This window comes from Mycteria americana, chromosome 5 (genome assembly GCF_035582795.1).
Source record: "Mycteria americana isolate JAX WOST 10 ecotype Jacksonville Zoo and Gardens chromosome 5, USCA_MyAme_1.0, whole genome shotgun sequence".
Classification (NCBI taxonomy): Eukaryota; Metazoa; Chordata; class Aves; order Ciconiiformes; family Ciconiidae; genus Mycteria; species Mycteria americana.
Genome location: NC_134369.1, coordinates 61,958,264 through 61,982,248, shown reverse-complemented (window position 1 = coordinate 61,982,248; position 23,985 = coordinate 61,958,264). Strand labels below are relative to the sequence as shown.

The following is a 23,985-nucleotide window of genomic DNA, read 5'->3' as shown; positions in this document are numbered from 1 at the left end:
TAGACATGAGCTAGATCAAAACCCACCCACTCATTTCTGCAGTTTTAGACATTGATCACTATTAACTGAAGAACATTTTTGAAGTTTTGCCAATGCCCAATGGCACAGTACAACCTCAAAATCCAGGCACCCCAAACTCGCCCAGCTTTGCTTCCACACCCTGCATGGCTGCACTGACAAATCCTTTGGGGGTGTAGGGGTTTGACTATTTTACATAAGAGGGAAAGAAGGGAAATCAAACATCAAGCTGATGGCCTAGTGCTTAGCTTGCTGCAGATGTAAACCAAATTAGGCATTTCCAATCCAGCTGCCTTCCTGAAAGGTTACAAAATTACAGCACATGGCAGCCCATACAGTTCTTTCCCAATCACCAGATGGTCTGAGGTGCTGCTTTTCCCAGCAAACAGGCATAGGTACCAGAGAGGTGTATTTCCAAATTGCAGTAATTTCATTTATGAGCACAGAACAAAAATAGAGAGGTAGTATTAAAAGATCCTAAACTACATAGTACAAGATAAACACATACTCCTTATAAGAGATTCCCCCCCATACATTAGTAGGAAAATAATTAAAAAAAAAGGCAGGATGAGGAGAAGAAAAAAAAAAAAAAGACCACTTTTGCAGAGAAGGGAAAAGAACAGAATGGAAAAAGATACTCAGGTCAGAGAAAGCCAACCAAATCTGGACAAGTTGGCTGGTAGTATTCTCCTGGCCCTGCCTGTTAAGCAAGCATTGTTGATCTAGTAGAGAGATGGGAGAGGTTGAGTGAGTCACTGGGGTAGTACAGCTCAACCCTGGAAAGACATTTCTTCCTTCTTCCCAAACAGGGCTCGCTCATATGCACTGGAGCCAGCAAACAGCTCCCTGGGAAGTGCTACAGCAGCAACTCCTTTGAAGGAAAAGCTTTTGCAAAATTTTGCCCAATTATATTAGGAGTCTTCCAAAGCCAGGCACACCTCAAGTTTGGTCTGCAAAGACAGTAACCACATTTTAGAGCAGGTTGAGAAGGCACCTGTGTCAAGCAGATGGAATTGCTGCTGTTCAAAGGGGTTTTTTTTTCCCCACACACCCCCCCGAGGCTACTGCATTTCTGAGGCCCTGTCAGCTCCAGAACTAGGCAAAGTCACCAAGTGGCAGTTCTAACTGTACAGACACTTTAGCAATACACACAAGGCCACTTACTGACCTCTCTTCAAGGGCTTGCACAGGTATCCAGGAGGGTGAACTTGCAGACAAAGCTGTGCAAACAGGAGTAAAGCTCATCTGCTGAAGCTCAGTGACCTCCACCCTCACCCAAATCCTAATGCACCCAGCACTCCTTGGGACACCTCTGCCAGAGAGCTCATCCTAAGTTCCCCTGTGCTACCCTCTTCTCAGTCACTCAAAAACACAGCCTCAACTTCACCCTTCTCAGGGAATAGAGCTTGGCCTGACAGCCTTATACTGGTAACAGTTTTCTAAGTAAAAGGCAGGGTCTGTGTGTGCATAAAAGCCTGAGGGGTGCTGCACTGGAACCTGTTCCCCATCAGGTACATGTTCTCACTCCACTGAGCATCACATGGAGGAAATGAAGGCAGATTTCTAGCTCTTTCATGACTTCCTTTTACTGTCCTGCTTATCAGCTTTTCTGGCTCTGCTGACAACAGTGCCAATCAGCTTGTAAAACGTTTTAATTTCATTTTCTCCACCCCCAAGCAGTATCAGAGAAAAAGCTTCTAGCGTGATGGGACAGTGAGCACTGCACTAGAGGGCAATCAGGAATTGCAGTGTTGAAAAAGGGAGCACACCTAATTGCTGACAGATTCCTTTTGTCTTTAAGTAAAGCAAAACATGCACAGCAGGGAAAAGGGGGGAGGAAAGAAGGTGTGGTACCAGGAAACATTTTGGGGAAAACCCTACATCTAGTTTCTTACAAGCTAACAGGAATCTCTGAGATAGTCTAAAGAAATCAGTGTGCGTCAATACACAGCCTTTCTGCTTGCAAACCTACCTTTCCTCACGTTCCCTTTTTTGTTTACGAGCATGACGGTCCATCACGCTAGTTTTAGTCCTTGTCTTCTTCCAGGAGTAGTAAAATTTCACCAGGCTGGCTATTGATTTGTCAGGAAGCTGTAAATTAAACATGTATCCTTTTATATGTTTATATGTAAAGTATCCCCAGGAGTTCACATACAATCGGTCTGTTTTTGTCAAGGAACATCTGATCTCTCTACTTTGGATTCTCTCAAAGGCTCAAGCAAGGCAGTTCCACAGCCTTTCCAAAAAGGATCTATGGGGGAGTGTTTCAGGTTAGTGCCTACTATTTAGGACATCAAAATCTCTAAAGAGCATCTCAGCAAGCCTCCACTCACCAGCCAGGTAGCTGGTTCCCTTCAGAATACAGGAACATAGCAAGAGAAAATCCAAAATGGGGCCTTGAAACTGAGATAACAGTTTTAAAAGACAACACAGGCATGTGTAAGCAACCACAGGAACTGCTGAATTGCAGGCTACATCCCAAGCATATCTTTGATATTTGGTTAAAAAGGCTTATTCGCATCATTCACCTGATGAAGTCTATTCAAAGGTCTCAACAAAAGATGTTTTCAAAAGGTGAAATGTTACTGTATGGTGAACTGAGGATATAGGAAAACATAAGTCTCATAATTTTCCTTTTTTTTTGTCCTCTTACACTAATGTCATTGCCCTGTAGCTATGAATGAAAAGTCTGCCTCCAAAAAGCACAAAACTACATTAAGACTAATTCTCTACTTCTGAGGTACTCTGCATGGATGTTTTTACACAGGACTTCTTTAAGGTAAAAGTCCAGCCTTTCTTGCTGAATAAAACATGTTTTAGGTAAGTGTCTGATTCAGCTTGGAGGGCAGGACAGGTGGGGAGGAAAACAAAACTGTGAGCAAGAGCCAGATCTCTCTTATTCAGATACTGCAGTTTAAGTCTTAGCTGAGAACCAGAGAAGCCTCGTTCTCAGACTGCAGGTTGACTTTAGGTCCTAATAATGGATCGCACCAGAACTACCACTCTGGCCCACAGCTGCATACAGGCATAAATCCATCTGCACTGGCAAAGCACAGGTGCTATGTCAATGTTGTGTTGCCAATAGCCATGCAGCAGGCTGGTAAGCTGGAATTAAAGAGTTCCACAGAACAAACTCAGGCACAAGGCTCTTCGTGACAAACATCCACTTGGCTACAAACACATGCTAAGAGTGCCAAAATATCAGAACCAGCTCCGGTAAATAACATAATTCACTTTCCATTCTCTGGCTTTGATGATTTTTCCCCTCAGTTCCAAGCTGCACTGGTGCTAATGGGGCAGCATGTATAAACTAACAACTAACATGCTCCCGAGCCATTGATTCCTGTCTCCTGCTAAACACAAAACTTCGTGCCATTTAATTCCTTTCATGCAGGATGACTTTTCTGGGAGCAACAGTAAAAAAAATCAATACCTAGGGAACAGCACGTGAGCTTGGCATCCCTGTATTGGAATGCACTTCACTCAGGGATGGAGTCATGCTTCTGCACATAAACCGAATTGAGAATTTCTTGCTTTGGCATTTAACCAAGCAACAGGATGGGCTTTATGTTCTCTTTTTTCCACAGGACATTCCTCTCCCCTTTTTTTCCCCTATGTAAGAACAGAGGAATAAAGAAGAAAACAGCTTCACCCTTCAGGAGTCCACAACTCTCCAGACTGTCTGTATCAGCTGCCCATAGTATGTGCAAGTCCCATTATCTGACCCAAGGGAGTGGGAGACCCTAGGACTCCAAGAACATTTGGAAACAAACGCTAGTGAAGGAACATTCAAGGAGGACATGAGGAGAACAAGCGTCTTCCTGCCACCCTTTTGAAAAGGGACCTGGCAGTTCTCCTTCATACTTGGGAGGCAAGTCACCTTTCACTTTTCAGCAGGATCAGCAACACAGACCTTCACATGTGCTTTAAAGAGGCTGAACAGACTGCAACAGCCTAGGCTCACTTCAAAGGGTCACAATCAATGTAACCAGGTCCCGCTGGAACACTCGAGAGGCACTTTACTGAAGGAGAGCAAAGAACAAAGTCTGGTTCCCACCCAGGTGATGAACCACTTGAAAAAACTCTCAAGATATAATTAATAAAAAATTTTTACATCCCATCCTCTCCCTCTTTCAAAAGAAAATTGCGCACCCCCCAGCAGTTCACTTTCAGGCAGAAACCTACCCTTGAAGTTTTCAATCACAGTTTAAAAAAATATCACTACCAACTGAAAGCAAAGGACTGAATGCTTGCAATGATGTATAAACCTCCACCACAGCATCCACTGGCAGTCCCAAATCACATTAAGCACAGACTTCATAGTCAAATAAAATGAATTCCTAAAAAGCAGGCTCTAAGAAAGGAAATCAAGTTTGCACAGAGATGATATTTATCTGTGTGTGGGTGGGCACGTGTGTACAGACCATGCCTGAACTCCAGCTGCGACATAAACACTACCATAGCACACAGGGGACTGAAAACTGTAATTTCCAACCAAAAAATTGCACAGTTAAAAGTTTATCCTGAACCAGTAAAGCACTCCAGGAAAATACTTCTACAGAGACTCTGGAAACAATGTTGTTTCTTTCTATTCATGGTAATATTTTTCCTCTAACATCCCCTTTGGCCTGTTCTCTCCCAAGAGCATTAGACAGGAGTTCAGCACAGTCAGCACTGAAGACGACAGTCCAACCGCCTGTTCTGCTTTTCCATTCCTCTGACACCACTTACCATCTGCTGGATCCTGTGAAAGGTTTTCCCGTGGAAACTGAAGGCCTGTTCAAACAAGACTTTGTCTTCCACTGTCCACTCATCTGGGAATGGAGTAAAGTTTGGCAGATCTGCCAAAGACTTCTCGATATTGTGCTTGTGCCAAAAGAGCATCCCAAGGGCCTAGAAATAACAAGGACACCAAGGGGACAATTGTAATCACAAGAAACATTATGTGCATGCAAAGGGAGAGCTACAGCATTTTTCTCAGGCAACACATTAGACCATTTTAATTCTCAGCCACATCAGACACTTTTCTGTGTGCAAGAAACCTGGAATCTGACCCCCACCCTGCTAGGTTGTGAAGACCAACTTGAAATTTATCGAAACCACACAGGTAGTAATGTAATAAGAGAGTAGCAACAGAAAACTGAAGAAATTACTCCAACTTTACTGATCACAGTATGCACACGAAAGCTAAGCAAAGACTTAGGAAGACTACCTAAAAAACAGGCTGGACTAATAGGAAGCTTCTTGCCAGTGCTAAACTCCCTTCATTTCCCGTGCAATTAGGAGGATGGTTTAGTTGACTGGGGGTTTTTATGGTTGTTCAGGGGGCTCCTTCCGAGAGGGAGGGGGGGAAAAGGGGGAGAGGATGAGGGAAGAACTGGAAGAAGGGAAGTCAGAGAGCATGATCAACCTTGATTTGCTGCTAAGATTGTTCCTCCTTCGGGCCAGGGAAAATCTCACTCATTTTGGGGGCTGCTCATTTGTTCCCTTCAGAGATGCCTCATTTCACTGTTGCAGTCTCTGGTTCTCAGTTCCACAGACAAAGTGCATGCGCTGCGCTTCACCACCTGCAAACCGTCTTCCTCCCGCCATCTGAGACGCTTGCTTACAGCCACCCCTCTCCCAGGGGTGCGCAGCTCCTGTGCGTTATGACACATCACTACATCTGGCATGCCAGCGACCACCGCAAGTCATTTTGGGAAGGCCTGACTCTGCAGAGCTAGAAACCAGCCTTCCGCAACGGCTGCAAAGTGAAAACAATCCCTAACATGCCAAGTAAAACATCAGAGTAACCTGCTCATCATATGCAAACTCAGCTCGGGTTTTGCAGTCACAGTTACCCTCATCTAGTAGTTTCACCCTGGCCACTCAGAGCTACAAAATCCCTCCAAATTCGGGGTTTCCCCATTACACTTTGCTATGCAAAAAGCAGTTCCTTTCTGGGATCTTGCTCCCCTGAGATTCTGCAGAGAGTATGCATTTAAATATTAGTGTTATCCAAGACCTTGTCCTGACCCTACCGGCCTCTCAGTGCTGCCCAGGCACCCTCTCCTCACTTTTGCCACCATGCAGAACAAGAAGTAGTCTTGGTTGCAGCACAGTCACTTGAGATGTCACAGGAGCCACACAGACACTTATCTCCATCCACTCTGGCAAGCACGGGGCCAAATAAACTATTTTGCAGTCATGAAGGACCAAGTTTTCTCTCCCCTGCCATCCCTTTCAGCCTCAGATATGAGCTGTACCAAATATCCCTGTGAGAAAGCAAGGGGAAAAACAAGGAGGAAGACATTTTGGGAGGGCAGGGCTGTGCTAAATACCACTAAGGCGCTAGCGAGGCCTGAGGGGACAGCTGCTTACACAAAGCAAAAGGTAAACAAAAAGGTTTTCCTTATAAGCTTAACAGGAGAGCAGTATTCCTCCTCCACCCCATGCTGCCCTCAGAGCTCTGCACTCATACACAGGTGAGTGCACAGCTTTTCCAGCCTTCTTTGTCCCAGGGCATCTGACACAGGCTGGCAGGAGAGCACAGCTCATGGTCAGACCTGTAGTGCTCCCAAGAAGCCTGTGACTGCTACGGCTCCACACAACCACCTACCGCAGTTTGCCAACAACAACTAAAGTGGGCTTGCCCTGCCGGAGCTCACTCGCCTGCCAGAGCCTGCCCTTTGCCTGCCCTCGAGCTGGCGAGGCTGCAGGGACTCCCACCAGCACAGCCCCAAGCCTCCAGCCATCTTCCCACAGCAGCAGAGCCAACAGTAGGGCACTCGGCCACACACAAGGGGAGAGAAAGGACAGAGATATAGGAGCCACGTGCAGCACAGATGCGGCCAGCTGGACGGGAAAGCCACTGGGCAGAGGAGCACCAGCATGCACCCCAGCCACCCCGCCAGACAGCTCACCACTCCCTTCAACAACCTGGCACATCTTAATCTGCAAAGGCAGGTTTTGGGCAGGGGGCACAGATGGAAGAACAGGAATCTCTGTGCGATGACTGTCAGCCAAGCCACCTGTACAGGGGTCCAAAGAGACTGGCTGGCAGGGGGATGGGAAAGGGCTGCCTCGGCCAGCAAAGCCCAGAGACAGTGGCCAAATGCTAAAGTGAGCTCTGAGTAGCTTCCAGGGAGTCTGTATCAGCTTGTCCACAGTTACCCAGCCAACAGCAACTCTGATGATACCTCTGAAGAGAGAGCATCCCTTGGTGACACAACAAATCATCCTGATATGAAAGCCCTGACACTTGTCCCTATAATACAAAATGAGTACGTGCCTTCCAGAGCAATACAAGATAGATCCTCTCCAGTTATTTCCTGGAAGTGCCTAGCTTAGCTGTCTAGGAAATCTCAAAGGACCTGGGAAACATGTTTAACTCCAGAGTATTATGTGAGAGTGCTAAGGAAGGAATGAGGAAATTTTTGAAGGAGGGACATTTTTACAAGTTGCTCAGCTACTTTATATCCTGGTGTAGTTGAGTCCCATAACTTCTACTGCCAACACAGAAGAGGGGAGAAAAATGGGGAGAAAGTCTTCAAGGAATGAGTGGGAGGTCTGTAATTCCAACGTCAAAATGAATGCAAGTCTCTGTTAGCCAAATCTAAGTTTTTCAAAACGCGAGAATTCAGGTTTGTTTTAAAAATCACAAGCGTCATTCTGATCAGTCTTCCAGATCAGTCTACACTCTCTCAACACTTCTCCACTAAAATAATGAAACCCATTTTTATATCTCTGAGACAATCTCTTTTGGCAAATATTACCCACAATATCCAATACTAGGATATACCCATCTTGACTGAAGTGAGCTGCCATCCTTATTTTGTTTCAAGTTTGCAGCCTTTGGGTGCCTTCATGTTCCTTTTTTTGCTGTTTTTTGCTCTTGGAAACTATAAATATCAAATCTGATAATTCCTGGTTTTGCTGGAAATTTTGCTGGCTATCTCAACTTCAATGTTCTTGTTCCACAAGAAGTCTTTTTGAGCATGAGTATCAACCACTGAAAGTCTGACTCAAACATGACAGCAGAGTCATTTAAATAGAAACCTTTGCCCATCCAAATCATTGTTTTCTATGCTCATGGCCTTTGCCTGAACAATGTCATAAACTTTGAAGTTTTCATAAAATCCCTTTGTAGAGACAGTATGTTATTTGCCAATACAGTAAGTCATGAGATTCCCTGCCTTCCCTTTCCGGGCAAGTACTAGTGCATAAGGAAACCCCACGGAATTCAGAAAAGCTTCCCAGGCACAGGTCTACTCATCTCCCCAGATGAGTGAAATCGATGTTAGTTTTCACACACAGAAGATGAGTACACAATCCTAGACCACGTGGAGTAAAGGAGAGGTCTGCTCCTCAGACCAGGATTTCCATCCCTAGGCTAAAGGCACTGGCTAACCTCAGGGACAGCTGGTGAAGTCGTCCACCACTACTGCACCAACATCTGAGGTGCTCATCTATGAAATGCAAAATGATTTGCAGCACAGTTTTAAGGTAAATAACCATGGACATTGGTTTGCCTTCGAAAAGCATATGATGGTTCAACAGCTCATTAATAACTGCCAAGACATCCATGAAGCAGAGATGGAGCATTCAACTGGAAACTGCAATGCAATCAGGCAGCTGTCCAAAGACAAGCCAATATTTTTAATGTTGTTTAGGGGTTCTGAAAGTGTTTAAGAGGTAGTCACCATAGGAAGCATAATACTCATGGCCAAACTCCATTAGAAATTACAATGGTTTTGTTTTTCTCCTTTTGACTCTTGATGTAAAACTAGGGGTGAATTTCATATCCCTGGAGCACAGGTTACTATTAGGAACAGCCAGTTTTGGGAGAAGTAGGAGAGGAGAAGAGACAGACGATACAGAAGGGAAGAAGCAGTTCTAGGCAGTCACTTTAAGTCATGTTTTAATACCTGCTAAAAAAGATTTTAAAATAAAGTAAGTATTCAAAGACTTCTTACCTGTTCCATATTGTATCCATGCTTCTCTTTAGCAATGGCAATATATTCGTCCACTGAAAAAAAAAAAACAAAGAGAAGGCGTAAGAGCATTTCATACAATGATCTCATCTCCTCTTCCCTTCCCCTTTCCAGTCGAAAACCCAGTCCTGCAGCTCTAACTTCAGTCATGGTCATTGCATCCTCCACAGAGAACTCTCACGAATAGCTGCTGTTTCCAACAATTTGGGAAAGGAAACAAAAGAAAAACAACAGTCACCAAACTACTACATAACAAGCCTAAATGATGCAGGATATCCAATCCAGTTCCAGTACTTCTGAAACATAGCATATAATATTTCAGAACTTGTTCACCAAAACTGTAGACATGACTGTCTCAGCTACTTTTTGGTTTTGTTGTTGTTTCGTTGTTTTTTGGTTGTTGTTGTGGTTTTTTTTTTAATCCTCTAAAGCAGTTGTTTTTTTAAGAACAAAAATCCCCAGACACAATCCATACGTTCCAATACTGCCAGACTCCTAGTGTTGCACAACCACTGCAGATATTTTGGCACATTTTTCAGCCCTTATGCCTCAGCAATTTTCATCTTGGACCAAACCCCACCTCTATATATTATTAGGCCCCCACGGGCTTTTAACCTTTACAAAGTGAAGATGCCCTGAGGAATTATATTTTGTATAGATGGAACTAAAACCCAAATGTCTCTTTCAGTATGAGTGACTGAGCTTACATTATATCCAACAGCACCCATTTGAGAGGACTGGACCAAAGTCAGTACTAGTGGTGGTGTTCTGAAGTCTGTGCCCTTGTGCCTGGTCATTATTAAATGCACTGTAATGATAACACCCTTGAAAAAAAATACAAGCTAAAAGGTGAGACTCCTGCTTCACCTAATGGAGTGGAAGATGCTGGAAGCACTGCTTGTCTGTAGGATCCCCAACGTGCTAGTAGCCTGAAAGACTTAGAACTGGTACACACAGCCAGAATTCTCATTCTTCTACAAATTTTGGACTTCAAGACAAGTCACTTAGCAATGAGCTCAAAAAATCATTACCCCTTCCTTCTCTGCAGATACCCAGGGAGGGATGCAAGTAAATTCCTGTGCTGAGCACACAACTCACAGAGAGCGTGCAGCACCTCCGGAAGGAAATGGTTCTGTGCACACTGCAGTTAAGGAAGCCACATTCCCCATGGTTTGGGCCTCACGATTAACTTCAGCTCTCAAATGTGCTTCTCCCATGTTTTCTGCCTTTATGGAGTCTTGCATAGAGTCTCTGGTGTCTAATAGCATGGCATTTCTTAAAGCCTTTCCTTCAAGCTGGGACACTCCTCAATTCTTCCATCAGCTGAGTAAACTAAGCAATTAATTCAAAAGGTATTGGGAAAAGAGAGAGGACAGATCAGAAAATGCACAGCAGGAGAGCACCAGCCTCTTATTTTCAGCTTGTCATCAATACAAAGGAATTAAGTCTAGGTACTTAAAGCACATCTTACTAGACAATATGACGTGATATCATATTGGCCCTTCATTTGGAAAGGAGACACATTAGTTAATTTTCACAAAAAGGTGTTGCAAAAAAGGGCTTTGTTAAGTGCCATGGAAAAGTCCATGAGAATATTAATACAGCCACATGTTGTGGCAGGAGAAGAGCATGCAGTAAATACAGGCACAGCTCCATGTTAGCAAGGACACCCCATGAGGTTCTTGCTCTTCCAAGCTCCCACCTACACACAATGGGGTCTCCAAAGGGGCTGACGAACCTGTTTGTTGGACCATGTTCTGGATACATTCAGTAAAAAGTTTTATTAGCCCTTTGGTGAAAGGTGTAGCCACAACCCTTCATTTGCACCCCTATAGCACAAACGCATCTGCCTCTCCAAGTCAACAAATTGTTTCTAAGGACCATGCTGAACTGGGATGAAAACTATCCCTTCTTGCAAACCACCTTTTCTTGCACAAGGCACACATAATAAAATAGTTGCACAGGCAGCGGAGGTGACGGGGATAGTGATAGAAACTTCTTAGGCTGAAATCGCTGCATTGCCTAATAGAACATCCTGAGGGTTACCAAAGGCTAGGAACCTCAGAAATGAGCTTTGCCATGGGAAAAAAAAAAAAAAAAAACAACTTCCAAAACCACACCCCAAAGACAGAACATGATCCAGGACCACCACACAGGGGAAATGGGGACAGAGAAGGGAACTGCATCCTCCCTACACACCATTCCTCCCCTTCACACACCAAACAGGGCAGGGAACATCAGGAGGGTGTGAGCAGAAGAGTGACTTCAGATGCTTCCAGACTTTATAACCACACCAAAAACAAAGGCTGCCAGGAAACCCTAAGTGCAGCATTTCCCTGTACTTCAGCTAAATTCTCTCAGCTTCCTTAGGACAGGTATTGCACATGCAGTGTTATATATTTTGTCTAAGGGGGAGGTGAAGGAAGGAGGAGGGAAAGGAGTTGAATTCTCTGAAGTCCAAGGCTGAATTAAGCTCTTGAATGCTAAGTACTGCTGCATTAACTAGCTCGCTTTCACTGTGGAAAGATCTACAGTTCCTGATTTGACTTCAGCATCTTATCCTTTAATATATACAGAGAAGAGATGAGGTCCTTCTCCTTTCCAGCATATTACCTTCCTTATGCCAGATGCTCTAAGCAATGAAAACACACTTCCTCCCCCTTGCTCCCCACTTCCCAAAAAATCAGTACAGCATTTTCTCTCCTAACTGAGCAAGAACATTAGCAAGGTCCCCCCATATCAGTATCAATAGGATTTCTCTTGAATCAAGTCAATACACCACAGAGCCAAACAGTAGACTATGAGTGATGAAACACCATGAAAGGAGGCAGGATACTTTTCTTGTCACAATGGGGTCTGTTACACCTCATTGTTACAGTAAAGGAAGAGAAAAGAAAAATAAGAAAAAGGAAATAAGGCAGTAAACTGACCATGAGTACACAGCAATGCTCCTTCTATACACTAAAAGAGTGTTTGTGGATGAAGGAAGGACAAGGAGTACACCATCGTACTCTACTCTTGGCTTGTTTCCTGCCTGCCTACTGACAATCTAGTCCATTCTGCTTGTCATTTCTTGGCTAATTGCAGGCTCACTCGCTTTGATGCTTGCACCATCTGAGAGGTATGACAGTCCCCTGAGCAATCCTTCCGATTGCTCTTTCTTTACCATCCCCCTCCATATGAAGGGAGCAAGAGCGAGCATGGCACCAGCTGAGTCACAGGATCCCTTTAGTCTCCTGTACAAGTAGAGCCTGAAATTGCCACAAGCTTAATGCTCCACATGCCACACCAGATAAATAAGTGCCCTCTTCCATCTCTGCCTTCCCCACGCACCTCTAGCAAGCCAGGGCAGCAGGCACGTGAAATCCTGCTCCACTGCGTTTCAGTGGCATTCAGTCACACTCAGCATGTAACACAAATTTGTTTAGACATCAGAGTTTGGAGCCAGAGGAGCCTGGGGCAGAGCCCTGCTTACACCAGAAGAGAGAGTTTGCCAGCACAGCTCTTAGCTGCTTTCCAGAAGAGAATAAGCAAGGGCAGCAAAGCAATCCCATCCCACTTCCCCCAGCATAAACTACACCACCATGCACTCTTTCTACCAGCATAACTTCTCCCCAAACAGGGCAGATGAGCATCCTCCCCTCCCACCCAACTCATTTCTCTATGCCAGAAAGATATTTTGGCACAGACCAGGCCAAAAAGACAACGCTACTTGAATAGAGACAGTCGTATGACACAGGAGATGCATTGCTCCTGTGAAGGCTCTTGTTGCTACTAGAAACCAGATGGGGGGAGGGACAGAGAAGAGAATCATAAACTAATATTTCTTTACCTATTTAGCTACATTTCTTCTCATGCATGCATTTTATCTCTGCAGGGGTAAGCAGGACCCCCTGTCCACCCCACACCCAAAATGGAGTGAGCACTGGCCCAAAGAGCCCCTTCCTACAGCCAGTCATGCTCAAGAAGGCAGAAGTAGCACAAAAAGTGGGGGTGCAAAGGGAACAGAGCCCCACATACACATTGTCACCAGCAAAGAGGAGCACAGAGTGCTCAGATGCTAAAAAACACCTCTCCCTAATACAGGAAGCAAGGTCTACAACGAGATGACCAAAGGACCCCAGGTGCAGCACTAACACAGCCAAAGAAACAAGGGAAATGGAAGGGAGTGGGAAAGGAAGCAGAGAAAGATGCTTCCTCCCCTGCCATCTGGAGAGGAGAGTTTGACCAAAATGGTGCTGTCAGCCCTCTGAATTTTGTGGTCTTGTTTCCAGCAGTTTTTCTCATACACCGTTTTCTTCTGCTAACCATCTTCCTGCAAGAATTCCTCACTAGAGGCTAAAGAAAGGGGACCCTCTTGGCTGACAGAGGGAAGGACAGGAACAAACAACTGCATTGCTGATTTTCAGTCCCGCATCCTAGAACAGTGAATTGAGAGATGTAAACCAGGAGCATTAATTTTAGGAGGGGGTGGGAGAACTCTGAAAAGAGTAATGCCTGAAAGCAATGACTCCCCTTATGACCATTTGATCAGATTAAATGACCTCCCCAAGTGGGTCTTTCAGAAGAATTTCTCCCCCCTACCCAAACTGCTTCTTAGTGACCCCACAAGCACTGCATCATGTTTAGTGGACTCAGTGACCCCAAGGAGGGTTTGCAGCAGAAGTGAGTGTGCTAAAGCCTAAAGAAAGCAACAGGAATGCAGAGGTAGAGCTGTTGCTGCAACCTCAGTTCACCCCTATTACTGGGGTACTGCAGGAGCTCTGAACACTTTGCATATTACGTGATGCAATACCCTGACAGAACGGGGTGAAATGAGGACAAAAGCAGCAGCCTTCACAGCCTCAGTAATGTGCTTCACAGGGTTTGATCAATGCTGGAACCTGTGAGGAATTCTGGATGTTGCTGTACATCTCCCCTTCCTCTCCATCTCCCTTGAGAACAGGAAAAAAAAAAAGTCAAGACCCAGAACAAATCAATGTTATATAAAGAAAATAGGGAGCATAGATTAGACATATACATGTGAAATTCTTCCAAATTTCAAAACACAACTATGATGGTACACAAACAACTAAGCACAGTTTCTGCCTTGGCTATAAAAATGAGCAGCTGCATTGCCGTCCTGCCGCCCTCGCAGCATCGGTGGAACAATCCTGCCACCTTGTGGTCCCAGCACAGGAGAGGAAGCCGCAAAAAGCACAAGAGTTTGGACAACAAGTGTCTCACTAAAGCCAGCTGCAACAGGAGGCAGGGGAAGCAAGCAGAGATCAAAGTGAGGTGGCTTGACCACTTTTTCTGGGCAGAATCACTTAAAAGAAAATAAAACCCGCCTATTTAAAAGGGTCTTCTGCCTTGGAAAAGCTATTTCCTCTTCTTGCCAAGATGTGATGTGTGTCAGAGGCAGGAGAGGAGCGGAGAGCCAGAGCACAGCCATGTTTTGTGCGCCATACTGCACCCACCTGGGGAAGCATACAGCTTCCTTTAACACTGTTTCTAGGATCAGAGAGCACTAGTTACACAGACACAAAGGCTACTTAATCACTTCATGCAACTGAAGGCACATGAGGATTTAGGCCTCAACTCCATTGCATCTGCAGCAGGTGAGGGAAAAGTTTGGATGCAACTGCAAGGCAAAGGAAAACCAACCTTACCTGGAGAAGCTTACTTGAACAGGAGCAAGAGAAAATACCCTGCTGTGGGGCAGGGTACCTTGAGTCACAGGACTCCACAGTATCTCTCAACCTCCCACCCACTTACCTCCCTGTAGCTCAGATTTTACTTGTACATCACCTCTTGTCCACGTACCAAGGACCATAGGGTGCCATTGCATTAGAAGTCTCCTTTGGCAGCAGGACTGGGTTAAGCACCCCTAGCTTCCAGCCACCTCTTCCCACCTGGGAGCACAAATATCTGCCTAGATCCCCAGGGAACCGGATAGGGAAACTGTTCCACCTGAAAAACAACTAACCCTCTCCTGCTGCATTAGCTCCCTCACCCAAGTGGCAGTGAAGCCATACTGCGTGTTGGCAGTTGAAAATATGGAGATGCTCTCACCTACCAGGAGGGGCAGTCCCAGACTCTCTTATCACCAGCCCTAGCTACACAGACTGCCCCCTTCTCTTACACTAACTCTGGAGCCACTCACGGCACTGAATACCTGACTACCATGAAAGCGGCATGCTATTCATAAAACAAGGAGTTTTACACTTTTTCTATGGTTGTATACCATATAAAAATCACTTTTCTGGGAGGTTACACAAGCCTGAGAAGAGATGAGCACTCCCAGTTCCAGTGAGCAATGAGACTGGCTCTGCCAAAAGTGCAACTCATTCCTCATCCCAGCACAGCACAGTGGCAGGGATGAGCAGGCGGGCAGGAACAGGCATGGCTATAAACTAGCACTGGTGAGGAAAGAGTTGCTCACGGAATCACACCTGGAGCCTGGAAACTGCAGCCTCAGACAGCAGAAAACAAGGAATAAAATGGAGTGCCCCACTGCTGGGAGATTTATCCCTTTAAAAGCTCTGATGCCTACCAAAACCTTCCTTTCTCACACAAAGGCAATCAGTCCTCCCCCACCCAAGCAGTGCACACTAATAAGCTAGAAAAGAAACACCCTATTCCCCCTCCCTTTTTTTTTAAATTATTATTTTTTTTTTTAATACTGCTCTTTGCATGACCTGCATCTAAGGGCAAGTCCAAAGTTGAAACTCCAGTGATGGTTAAAGACCTGACTCATCTGCCTTTAGATTTTGCTGTTCCAGCAAGAAGGCTGTACTGCAGACACAGGTGTACTGACAAATCTGGCATAGTTTTTGTAGCTTGCCAAAACTATTTTAAAACTGTTTACCAGGAAAGGCCTTTTGCTAGTAGACACGTGTTTCTTTTAAAGCTTTTACCAACATATGCTCATTCCTAAAGTTGCACCCTCAGCTGACACTACCACATCAAGAAAAGGCTCAACACAGTGTGTGTATGTGTGGGGTGGTGTATTAATGAGGATTACCATACGGCAAGCCAGCTAGCTGATGCTCTCTTGCCTCCCTTGCTCTCTGGTGCTGCTGCTGTTCTCCCACAGAAAGGCCAAGTGGATGCCCATTGTAAGGACATCCATGGAGGACCCTCTGGGAAGAAAGGCTGCTTCTTACACGTCCATCACATTTAACTGTCAGCCACAAATTTGCTTCGCCATAGCACTGAACACCACTTTACTGAAGGAGTGGCACAGCTTTCAGTATCTACAGAGCCCTGGGTACCACGAGCTCAGATGTCTCCATATGTACCACAGTAGAGAAGGGGATGAGGGAGATCTGACAGGGCAGTAGCAAAGAGGAAACACTACCTCTGGGACCTAGCACAGAATAGGCAGAGCCACATCAGATCACCCGGGGACCTAATCTGTAACCATATGGGATCCATATGTGACCACAGCTGAATCATTCAGCAGTGCAAACCTAATCCTAAATCAGACACAGGCAATGGATCATATTAAGTTTAATTAGCCAGAGCACTTGATATTGGGTTCAAAGCTCATGTATGAACATAAAACCAGGACACAGTAGCTTCTGACAGGGAGGGAATACTCATTCCCACGTATGACCTTCCAAGACATAGACAGGAAGTTACAGACAGGATAAATGCACAGAGCAGGTCCTCGAACAACAAAGCAAGTTTATAGCAGAACAGCTCTTTGCATTATTCAGCACAGTACTCTCAATTCAAGTCCAAGGAGCCCTAAAGCCAGATTTATTCTGCTGTCAAACCATGTCTTGAGTTAACTCTACTGAGAGGTTATAGCCTTGGATTATATACTTCAACTACAGGCAGCAACATGCTCAAGCAATGCAAGAAGCAACATTATCAATACAGTTGTGACAAGGGGTAGAATATTAAAAAATTATTTGATCAGATGGTTCACTGTAGGAGATGGTAACTTGGATTAGAAGAAACCTCCCTCGTGCCAATTTTCTTATAGAAATTAATTTTTGCACTCCTTGAGAATGCTCGATCCAGTGCACCCTTTCCAAAAGCCAGATTCACTAATTTGAAAAAATACAGTTTGACACACATGATGACAGAGTCAGTATGGGAGACCACAGATTCAGACTACTAGCAGGCTGACACAAGGCTTTGGTACTCTACCTAGGAACATTCACAGCTCTTTATCCATGTCATGCTATATATGCTGAAATTCTTGGTCTGCAAAATAGTCAGCACAGACTACCATAAAGCTTGGTCAAGCAACCTGCTGTCAACCAGCTTCAGAAGCCACCAAGGAATATCCAGACTCAAAGCCCTCTAAAGAGGGTGAAACCTTCCACAAGGTCCATTTTACACCCTCCACAAGATTTTGAAAGCTCCTGTCTAAAACCAGAACTGTTATATTCCCCGTTGTAGTAGGAATGCAAACTAATAAAAGCACTGTATCAGAACCAGGCTTCCTAAACAGCATGATTAACTCCACTACCCCATGACACAGGGTCTTTGTGCAGCATGAGGGCACACACACAAGGGGTGTGTGGGAACAGAATAGCCATCAGGTTAAATTATAGCCCATTATTATTGTTACCAATAATAAAGCCTATGACACAAGAGTAGAAGTCATGCTGACCCCCTTTATAATGGATACAAAAGCAAAAGAAATGATCAATTTGTCCCCTAGCTACGTCCTTGAAGGATGTCACTTGGGCAGAAAGGAAGTATCGGGCAAGCCAGCAGGCAGGGAAAGGAAGGCAACGAGTCAAGAGTCACACAGAGCAGCTGCCCTCAGCAGATGTGCTGAGAGCCAGGAGCTGCTCACAGAGGGGAAAGAGCCTCCAGCTGTAATTGCCCACATCCAGTTCCTCAGCAGCTGGAACAGGAGAACCCCGTGATCCTGAACGGCAAGTGGCCAGGTCACAAAAGCACCACTTACTATTTTAGGGTTTTTTTGCAGCCGGCTTCCTCACTTCCAAGCTCAGCTATATGAGTAACATAATAGCCTCAGCAACTCAGGAGGCCTTTGCACTCGTGAACAAGTTGCACAAAACTTGCTTCCAGCAAAACTAGATGAAGAATGATAGGGACTAAGTGAAGGCAGCTTGATGTTAGAGGGCAACTAATCCTTCAGTTGTATTTTCTGAAGGATTACTGAGATGCTTTTGTTCCTTCTACATTTATGGTTAAAAATCTATTTTCAGGTGTTTGGGTCTGGCCCCTTCCAAGAAGCCAAGGGACTTCCCACAACTCCACTCATTGCACTACTGCACCTGGGTGCTAAGAATGAAAAAATTAGGTCTCAAACTTGATTTGAAAGACTCCATTTTCCTCACTTTCACATCAGCTGGATGTGAGCAAGTTAGCGGGAAGCAGAACAGAGACAAGACAAACACTTCCAATGCACAGAGCGCTGCACAACCTAAAGGGAACAGTTTATCTTGAGAGCGGTCGTGGCTCTGCCCCCCAGCTGTCTGCCCCATCCCTCTCCTGAAAGTTCCTATTCCTGCTTCCTGCAAGAACAGTTCAGCTGCTTGATTAAGCAGCTGCTTAATCACTTAATAAGGTAGGCCATGAACTAAGGCAACATAAACAAGCACCTACTGCAGGTTAAGGTGCAGTGGTTCATGAAATTCCTGGTACCTTACCCCCACAACATGAGAACCTGAGCAATAAACAGAGGTTTAGGTGAAGAGCCCGTTCTCCACCAGAGATCAGAAGCTACCTGTGGACAAACTGATACGGATTGCCCTACTGTAGGCAGGCCAGCCTTTGGGAGACACTAACACTCAATACATCCATTCTTGCACTTGTTTACTTCCCACAGGTCTGAAACCAAAGAGATGCAAAGAAATGTTTCTGACCCCTCCAAGAACTCCATGCAGAAAGACAGCAAGCTTAAACAGCCAGATCTTGGACAACATAATCTTTATAGTAGCCTCTAAACCAAAGTATTAGTGTTATGTTGACAGATATTAAGGTATGCAAAAATACATAAAATTAAGCTAATTTAGAAAAAGTCAAGTTACAAATCCACACAGCACATGCTGAAACATGGATTACATAGAGGCCCTCAGCCTTCAAGGCTGATCCTAAGAGACTGAGCGGAAAAGCCTACGATAAACCAATGTCACTAACTAGATCCTGGAGTATCAGTGGTAGGTGGTCATGGCTTTTAGCCAGGATTTAGAAGCCCAGTCCTTACTGAGAAGTTGTTATGTATTACTACTAATCCTTGCAGTGCTAGAAAATTCACTACTACCCTACCATAACGTGAATCTGCATGAGAAGCACATGATCAGGAAAGTAACTTAATGTGGAGTGCAAAAATAAGAGTATAGGAAAAATAACTAGTGGGAGTGGTTCCTAATTAGAGCAAGTAATGCCACAGCAAACACATTATGGTGAGGGAAGCTCTGGCACATGTCCTTGAGAAAGCCTAGCTGCTCTGCCTCCTGCACTAGCACCTCTGTAAAGGTCACACTCAGCAGCACATGAACTCATCACAGCAAGCTGTTATGACCATGCTCTTCGAGCATTCCTCAGTGGAGGACATAGCCCACAAGAGCTCCTCCCTGCCTGTGCACAGCTCCCATCACAGCCCTATAAGCATGCACTTGGTGTGTTTGCTGACTAACCTGCTCGGAGGTGGGTGGGGGGAATTATAGTTACCCTCCAGTTCCCTGACCCTTCTTATTCTTCCCTCACAGCTACAGTAAGAGATAAGAGGCGAGGAAAAGACCTAGTCCTCTGAAATGCTCTGAGCCTGCCGTTCCCACCAAGAACAGCAAGACTGGAGCACACTCAGCCCATCCCAGGGCTGGGTTCAAGCAGCACGATGTAGCTGCAGCCTGCTAGTTCTTGTCATACTGGTCCTACAACTCACACAGTGCCTATCAGGCTGGCTAGGACTGCTCCCAAATGTATTTCAGATCAAGGCTCGCTGCCAGGGTAACTCTTAACACTGCTATCATCACTCCATTACATCCACGTCATCTTGTCTGTAAACTTCTCTTAGGAAAAAAGCTTCTTCCTAGCGCCAGCACTAGTTCAATCCCCGCAGCAGCAACAGTAGTGGCAGCCGGCATTTTCAAACTGGGTCATCTCGACACATTCGGAGAAGGCCTGTTTCACACTGCAGTAAAAAGAAGGAACACACAGGTGGCAGGAGAGAACAAGGCACATGAAGAAACTGGTGACTGCCCCACCTCCCAGCACAGCAGCAAAAATTCCTCCAGGATAATACAGCTACCTTAGATAAGACATCCTTTTCCTGGATACTCTCCAACAAATTCTCTCCTTCAGGTTTTTTGTTTGTGGGTTGGTTTGTTTTAAAAAATAAAACAAACAAACAAACAAGAAAACCAACCAAAAAACCCACAATCCACTATACCTTGTATCCCAAACACACACCCTAGTCCTTTCAAACTAAATTGCTTTCCTGGCTCCAATACAAACCACTGCTATGAAAGGGTTAAAACCTCATCTTAATTTAAATATGCATTCAGGATCCAGAAATATCAACCTGCAGCAATAATGATGAAAGGGCTGCTCTGAGATTTCCACACAGCATTGCAACAGCAACTAGCACAGCAGATGACAAACAAAGGGGAAACTGCAGCTAAGTAAGTTTGAGGCAACTCAGCCATTTCTGGGATACACCCATAGCCTTTGAAGCCTGGTATCTTTTTTGCTGTTCGCAATATTGCTACTATAAGCATCAAAAGTTGCCTCAGCTAAAATGAAAAACTGCATCCCTTCACCTTCATCTTTTGAGCATTTTCTGAAGTGCAGCAACTGCAGCTGCTGGGAGAAGTGGCCATGACTGTATTATTTCTACAGCTAAACTCAAGCAGAATCTTAAATTAAACACCAGTTCTCTCATTTCTGATTTAATGGAGTCGTATTCTTCAGCTACTGTATTTGCATCCAAGCTTCACAGCTGCCAGGTTCACTGCACAATATGAAATCTGGATTAGGGATAAACATAAACCCAATCCTGCTTTTCCATTAATTCTTTTTGCTGTCACTGGGACAGCCAACGAACTGATATTTCTAGGCAAGGAGCACATACAAACAGCAAGATTATAAGTTCGGGGTTTTTGCTATCTTCACTTGAGTGACAAAAGGTAAGCACCTAGCTTCAGGCAAGAATTATAACCCCTGAAGTCCACCCCTCAGAGACCTGGAAGTCTTGGCTCTACCTAGCAGCTGTTTTTTTAAGGCTAACACTTTTCCTACTACCAAAAAAAAAAAATCACCTCAACAAAAAACCTCAGACACAAGCAAGCAGAAAAACCCCAAACAAGAAAAAGCACAATACATACACTCCTTCTTTCAAAACCTCCCACAGCACTTAGCCAGCCGCAAAAAGAAAAGAAGTATAAGCTCAGCTAAGAGTTCAGCAATACTTTTCTCTCCGGTGGCAAAGCCTAAGCAGCTCCCACTCTCTCATCCCCAACCAAGGTGGCTGCACTCTCACTGAGCGCCAAAGGAACCTTTTGTGCAGTCATGTTATAAAGCAGGTCACAGAAACTATAGGGGTTGGAGCAGAGAGGGGACCAAAAATAAAACCACAATTCCAACTATTTCAAGGATCCTGTTTACAGCATGATGGAGAGGAGGGACTTAAAAAGCAGCTTTGCTAATGCTGAATACACACCCGACTACATCCTCTCCCTCACTGGTACTGCCCAGGGCAGGGGTCCCTGTGTGCCAGGGAGGGGGTGGCTCTTGGGTACCTCTGAAGCATTAATCCCTTCCATTTTAAATGCATCCTGTTAAACAGGGGCTTTGTTTTTTAAAAGGGAGATTTTAAGATCAACACTTTCCCCAGTCTACTCTCTCCCATTTGTGGTTTTCTACTCACATTTATTTATTGCTAGGGCACCCTATACCCCAAGGAAAATGAGAACTGATGATGATAGTTGATGGAGTCGTACATCCACAGAATTCACAGGCCAAAATAAGTGAGCCAAGGGAGAAAGGATATGCCCAAACAGAAGCCCATCTTAAAACAGCTATGGCTCAGGTAACACACTGAAAACAAAGACTTCCCACACAAAGCACGATCAGACACACTCAGCAACCGGAGAAGACATTTTCCTGTCCTCTACTCTGCCAGTCATTTTAAGTTAGAAAATTCAGACAAACATGATTTCCAAGCTTGTTTAACATGCTCCTTTAAAAGAGAAACTGAAGAATAATCATAGCCTGTTCTATGCAAAGATTACCCCTTGAACTACAACCAGAGACAGACTCTGGCCACTTAAACCTGCAACCTGCCCTCAGAAATTTTGGGATTCACCTCACCTTCACAACAGAGGACAGCTACCAAAACTCACACTCACCCACTCACACTCACCTAAAGAATGCTGCTGACATACTAATGACCAGGACACACTTACAGACTTGGTTGGGACATAGGCTTTTGAGATCCTGAATGCCAACTCATAGCTTCTTTGGGTGGAGCACCACTGCTCCACGCTTCCAAACCGTTACCCAGTCTGTGGCACAGTTAACTAAACCTTGCCCATCCAGGCACCACAGGGTTAATATCCTTAGTAACCATAGCAACCAGCACTTCTTCCTCCATCAGAGCCTCAGCTGGCACATTGCTGCCTTCCCATCATCAGGTTTTGCAGCACATTTAGGGACCCCTCCCCTTCCCCCCAGCCACCGGGCTTGGCCAAGCACATCGCACATCACAAGGATCTTGGAGCACTCGCTGCTTCACCTAACTCCGGCATTCCCCTGTCCCCAGGTCCCCAGGGCACTTCTACCTCCCCTCCTCAGGGGGATGGAGGCTGTCTAAATTCTCTCCAAGTGCACCAAGGCAGGCATAATGTAAAGCAGGGAGCCAGCTGCAGCCTTGCAGGAAGAGATGCCATGGGGTAATGGAGGGAGGCACTGGTGAGCGTCCAAAATTGGCACACCAATCAACCATCAGGTCAAACAGAAGCAGCACTGCAAGACCAGGGGACCCAGCTGCCATCCACAACCCACTGTCCCATAGGTACTAGGGACAGTGCCTGCCTCTTCAGTGACATCCCATAAATCCACTGGAGACACCCACCAAGACATCAGTGAGAAACCAAAACTCCCATCTAGAAGCACATACATTCTGTCAGGACAATAGCAGAAAAATTACTTTCTAAACAGAGCTTATCACTAGCAAAACAATACATCTTTCTCCTCTTGTAGTTCACCTTTGAACTGCAGATGCATAAAAGCAATCATCACATCCTGTCCTCCCACCTGGTTTCCATCCCTCACTCCTGGGCAGCTGCAGCATGCCAGCACTTGCTCATCTCTAAACCAACCCAATGTCATTTTTATGGTTCCACCCATTGGCGTACTTGGCACAGAGACAGACACTGCTGTGTTATTAATAGCTTCATGCTAGCCCAGCTCTATCCTGTGCAGGATTTCCACAGCATCATTAACAATGCATTTTTCACTATTTCCCCGCTCCTTCCCCCTTCCCCATGTGCCACTCAAGGAGAGCAGATGCCTGTCTTCACCTAGCTGTTCCTGCTCCTCAATGTCACCTTGCTCAAGACCTCACTCCTCCTCTCTCCCCTCCTTCCCTGCCCTCCATGACAGCGTCCCAGCACAGCCAGAACAGTTGCCCTCCGTGGCCCCAAATCCTCAGAGAGCCTCTCAGGAGTCTCATTTTGAGAGCAAGCTCTTTGTAAGGGGTGCGACACCAGCCACAGCACACAGGTTATTTGGAGCAGAGCTGGAAGAGCACAGTTATTTTAAGTCCAAATGTTCAGTTACTGCACAATGACAATTCTTTCTTCTTCAAAAGAGACAGGATAAGCTTCTAGATTTCGGCTAACTTTGTGAACAACTCACTAATGGTGGCAACTGCTATACCCTCAAAGGCAGAAGTCTGGCAGTAGATATGGAACATGCTAGCAGCATTCCATTTTGGTATTAATATGGGCAAGGCAGTAAGTGGTTTGTACCCAGGATTAATGGTTAACAAGGCACAGAATTAAAAAAGTGATTGATA

At 45.2% G+C, this 23,985-nt stretch overlaps 1 protein-coding gene across 4 annotated transcripts in view; it reads right to left on the bottom strand.

Moving 5' to 3' along the window:
• Window positions 1–23,985, bottom strand: part of RCOR1 (REST corepressor 1) — an 87,467-nt gene that overhangs the window by 15,851 nt on the left and 47,631 nt on the right. For all 4 annotated transcript variants that reach the window (XM_075503614.1, XM_075503617.1, XM_075503616.1 and 1 more), the window contains 3 exons: window positions 8,973–9,025; window positions 4,750–4,911; window positions 1,991–2,109 (listed from right to left, as the gene is read on the bottom strand). In XM_075503614.1, the coding sequence (XP_075359729.1) occupies window positions 1,991–2,109; window positions 4,750–4,911; window positions 8,973–9,025 (334 nt within the window). The remainder of the gene's footprint in view (window positions 1–1,990; window positions 2,110–4,749; window positions 4,912–8,972; window positions 9,026–23,985) is intronic.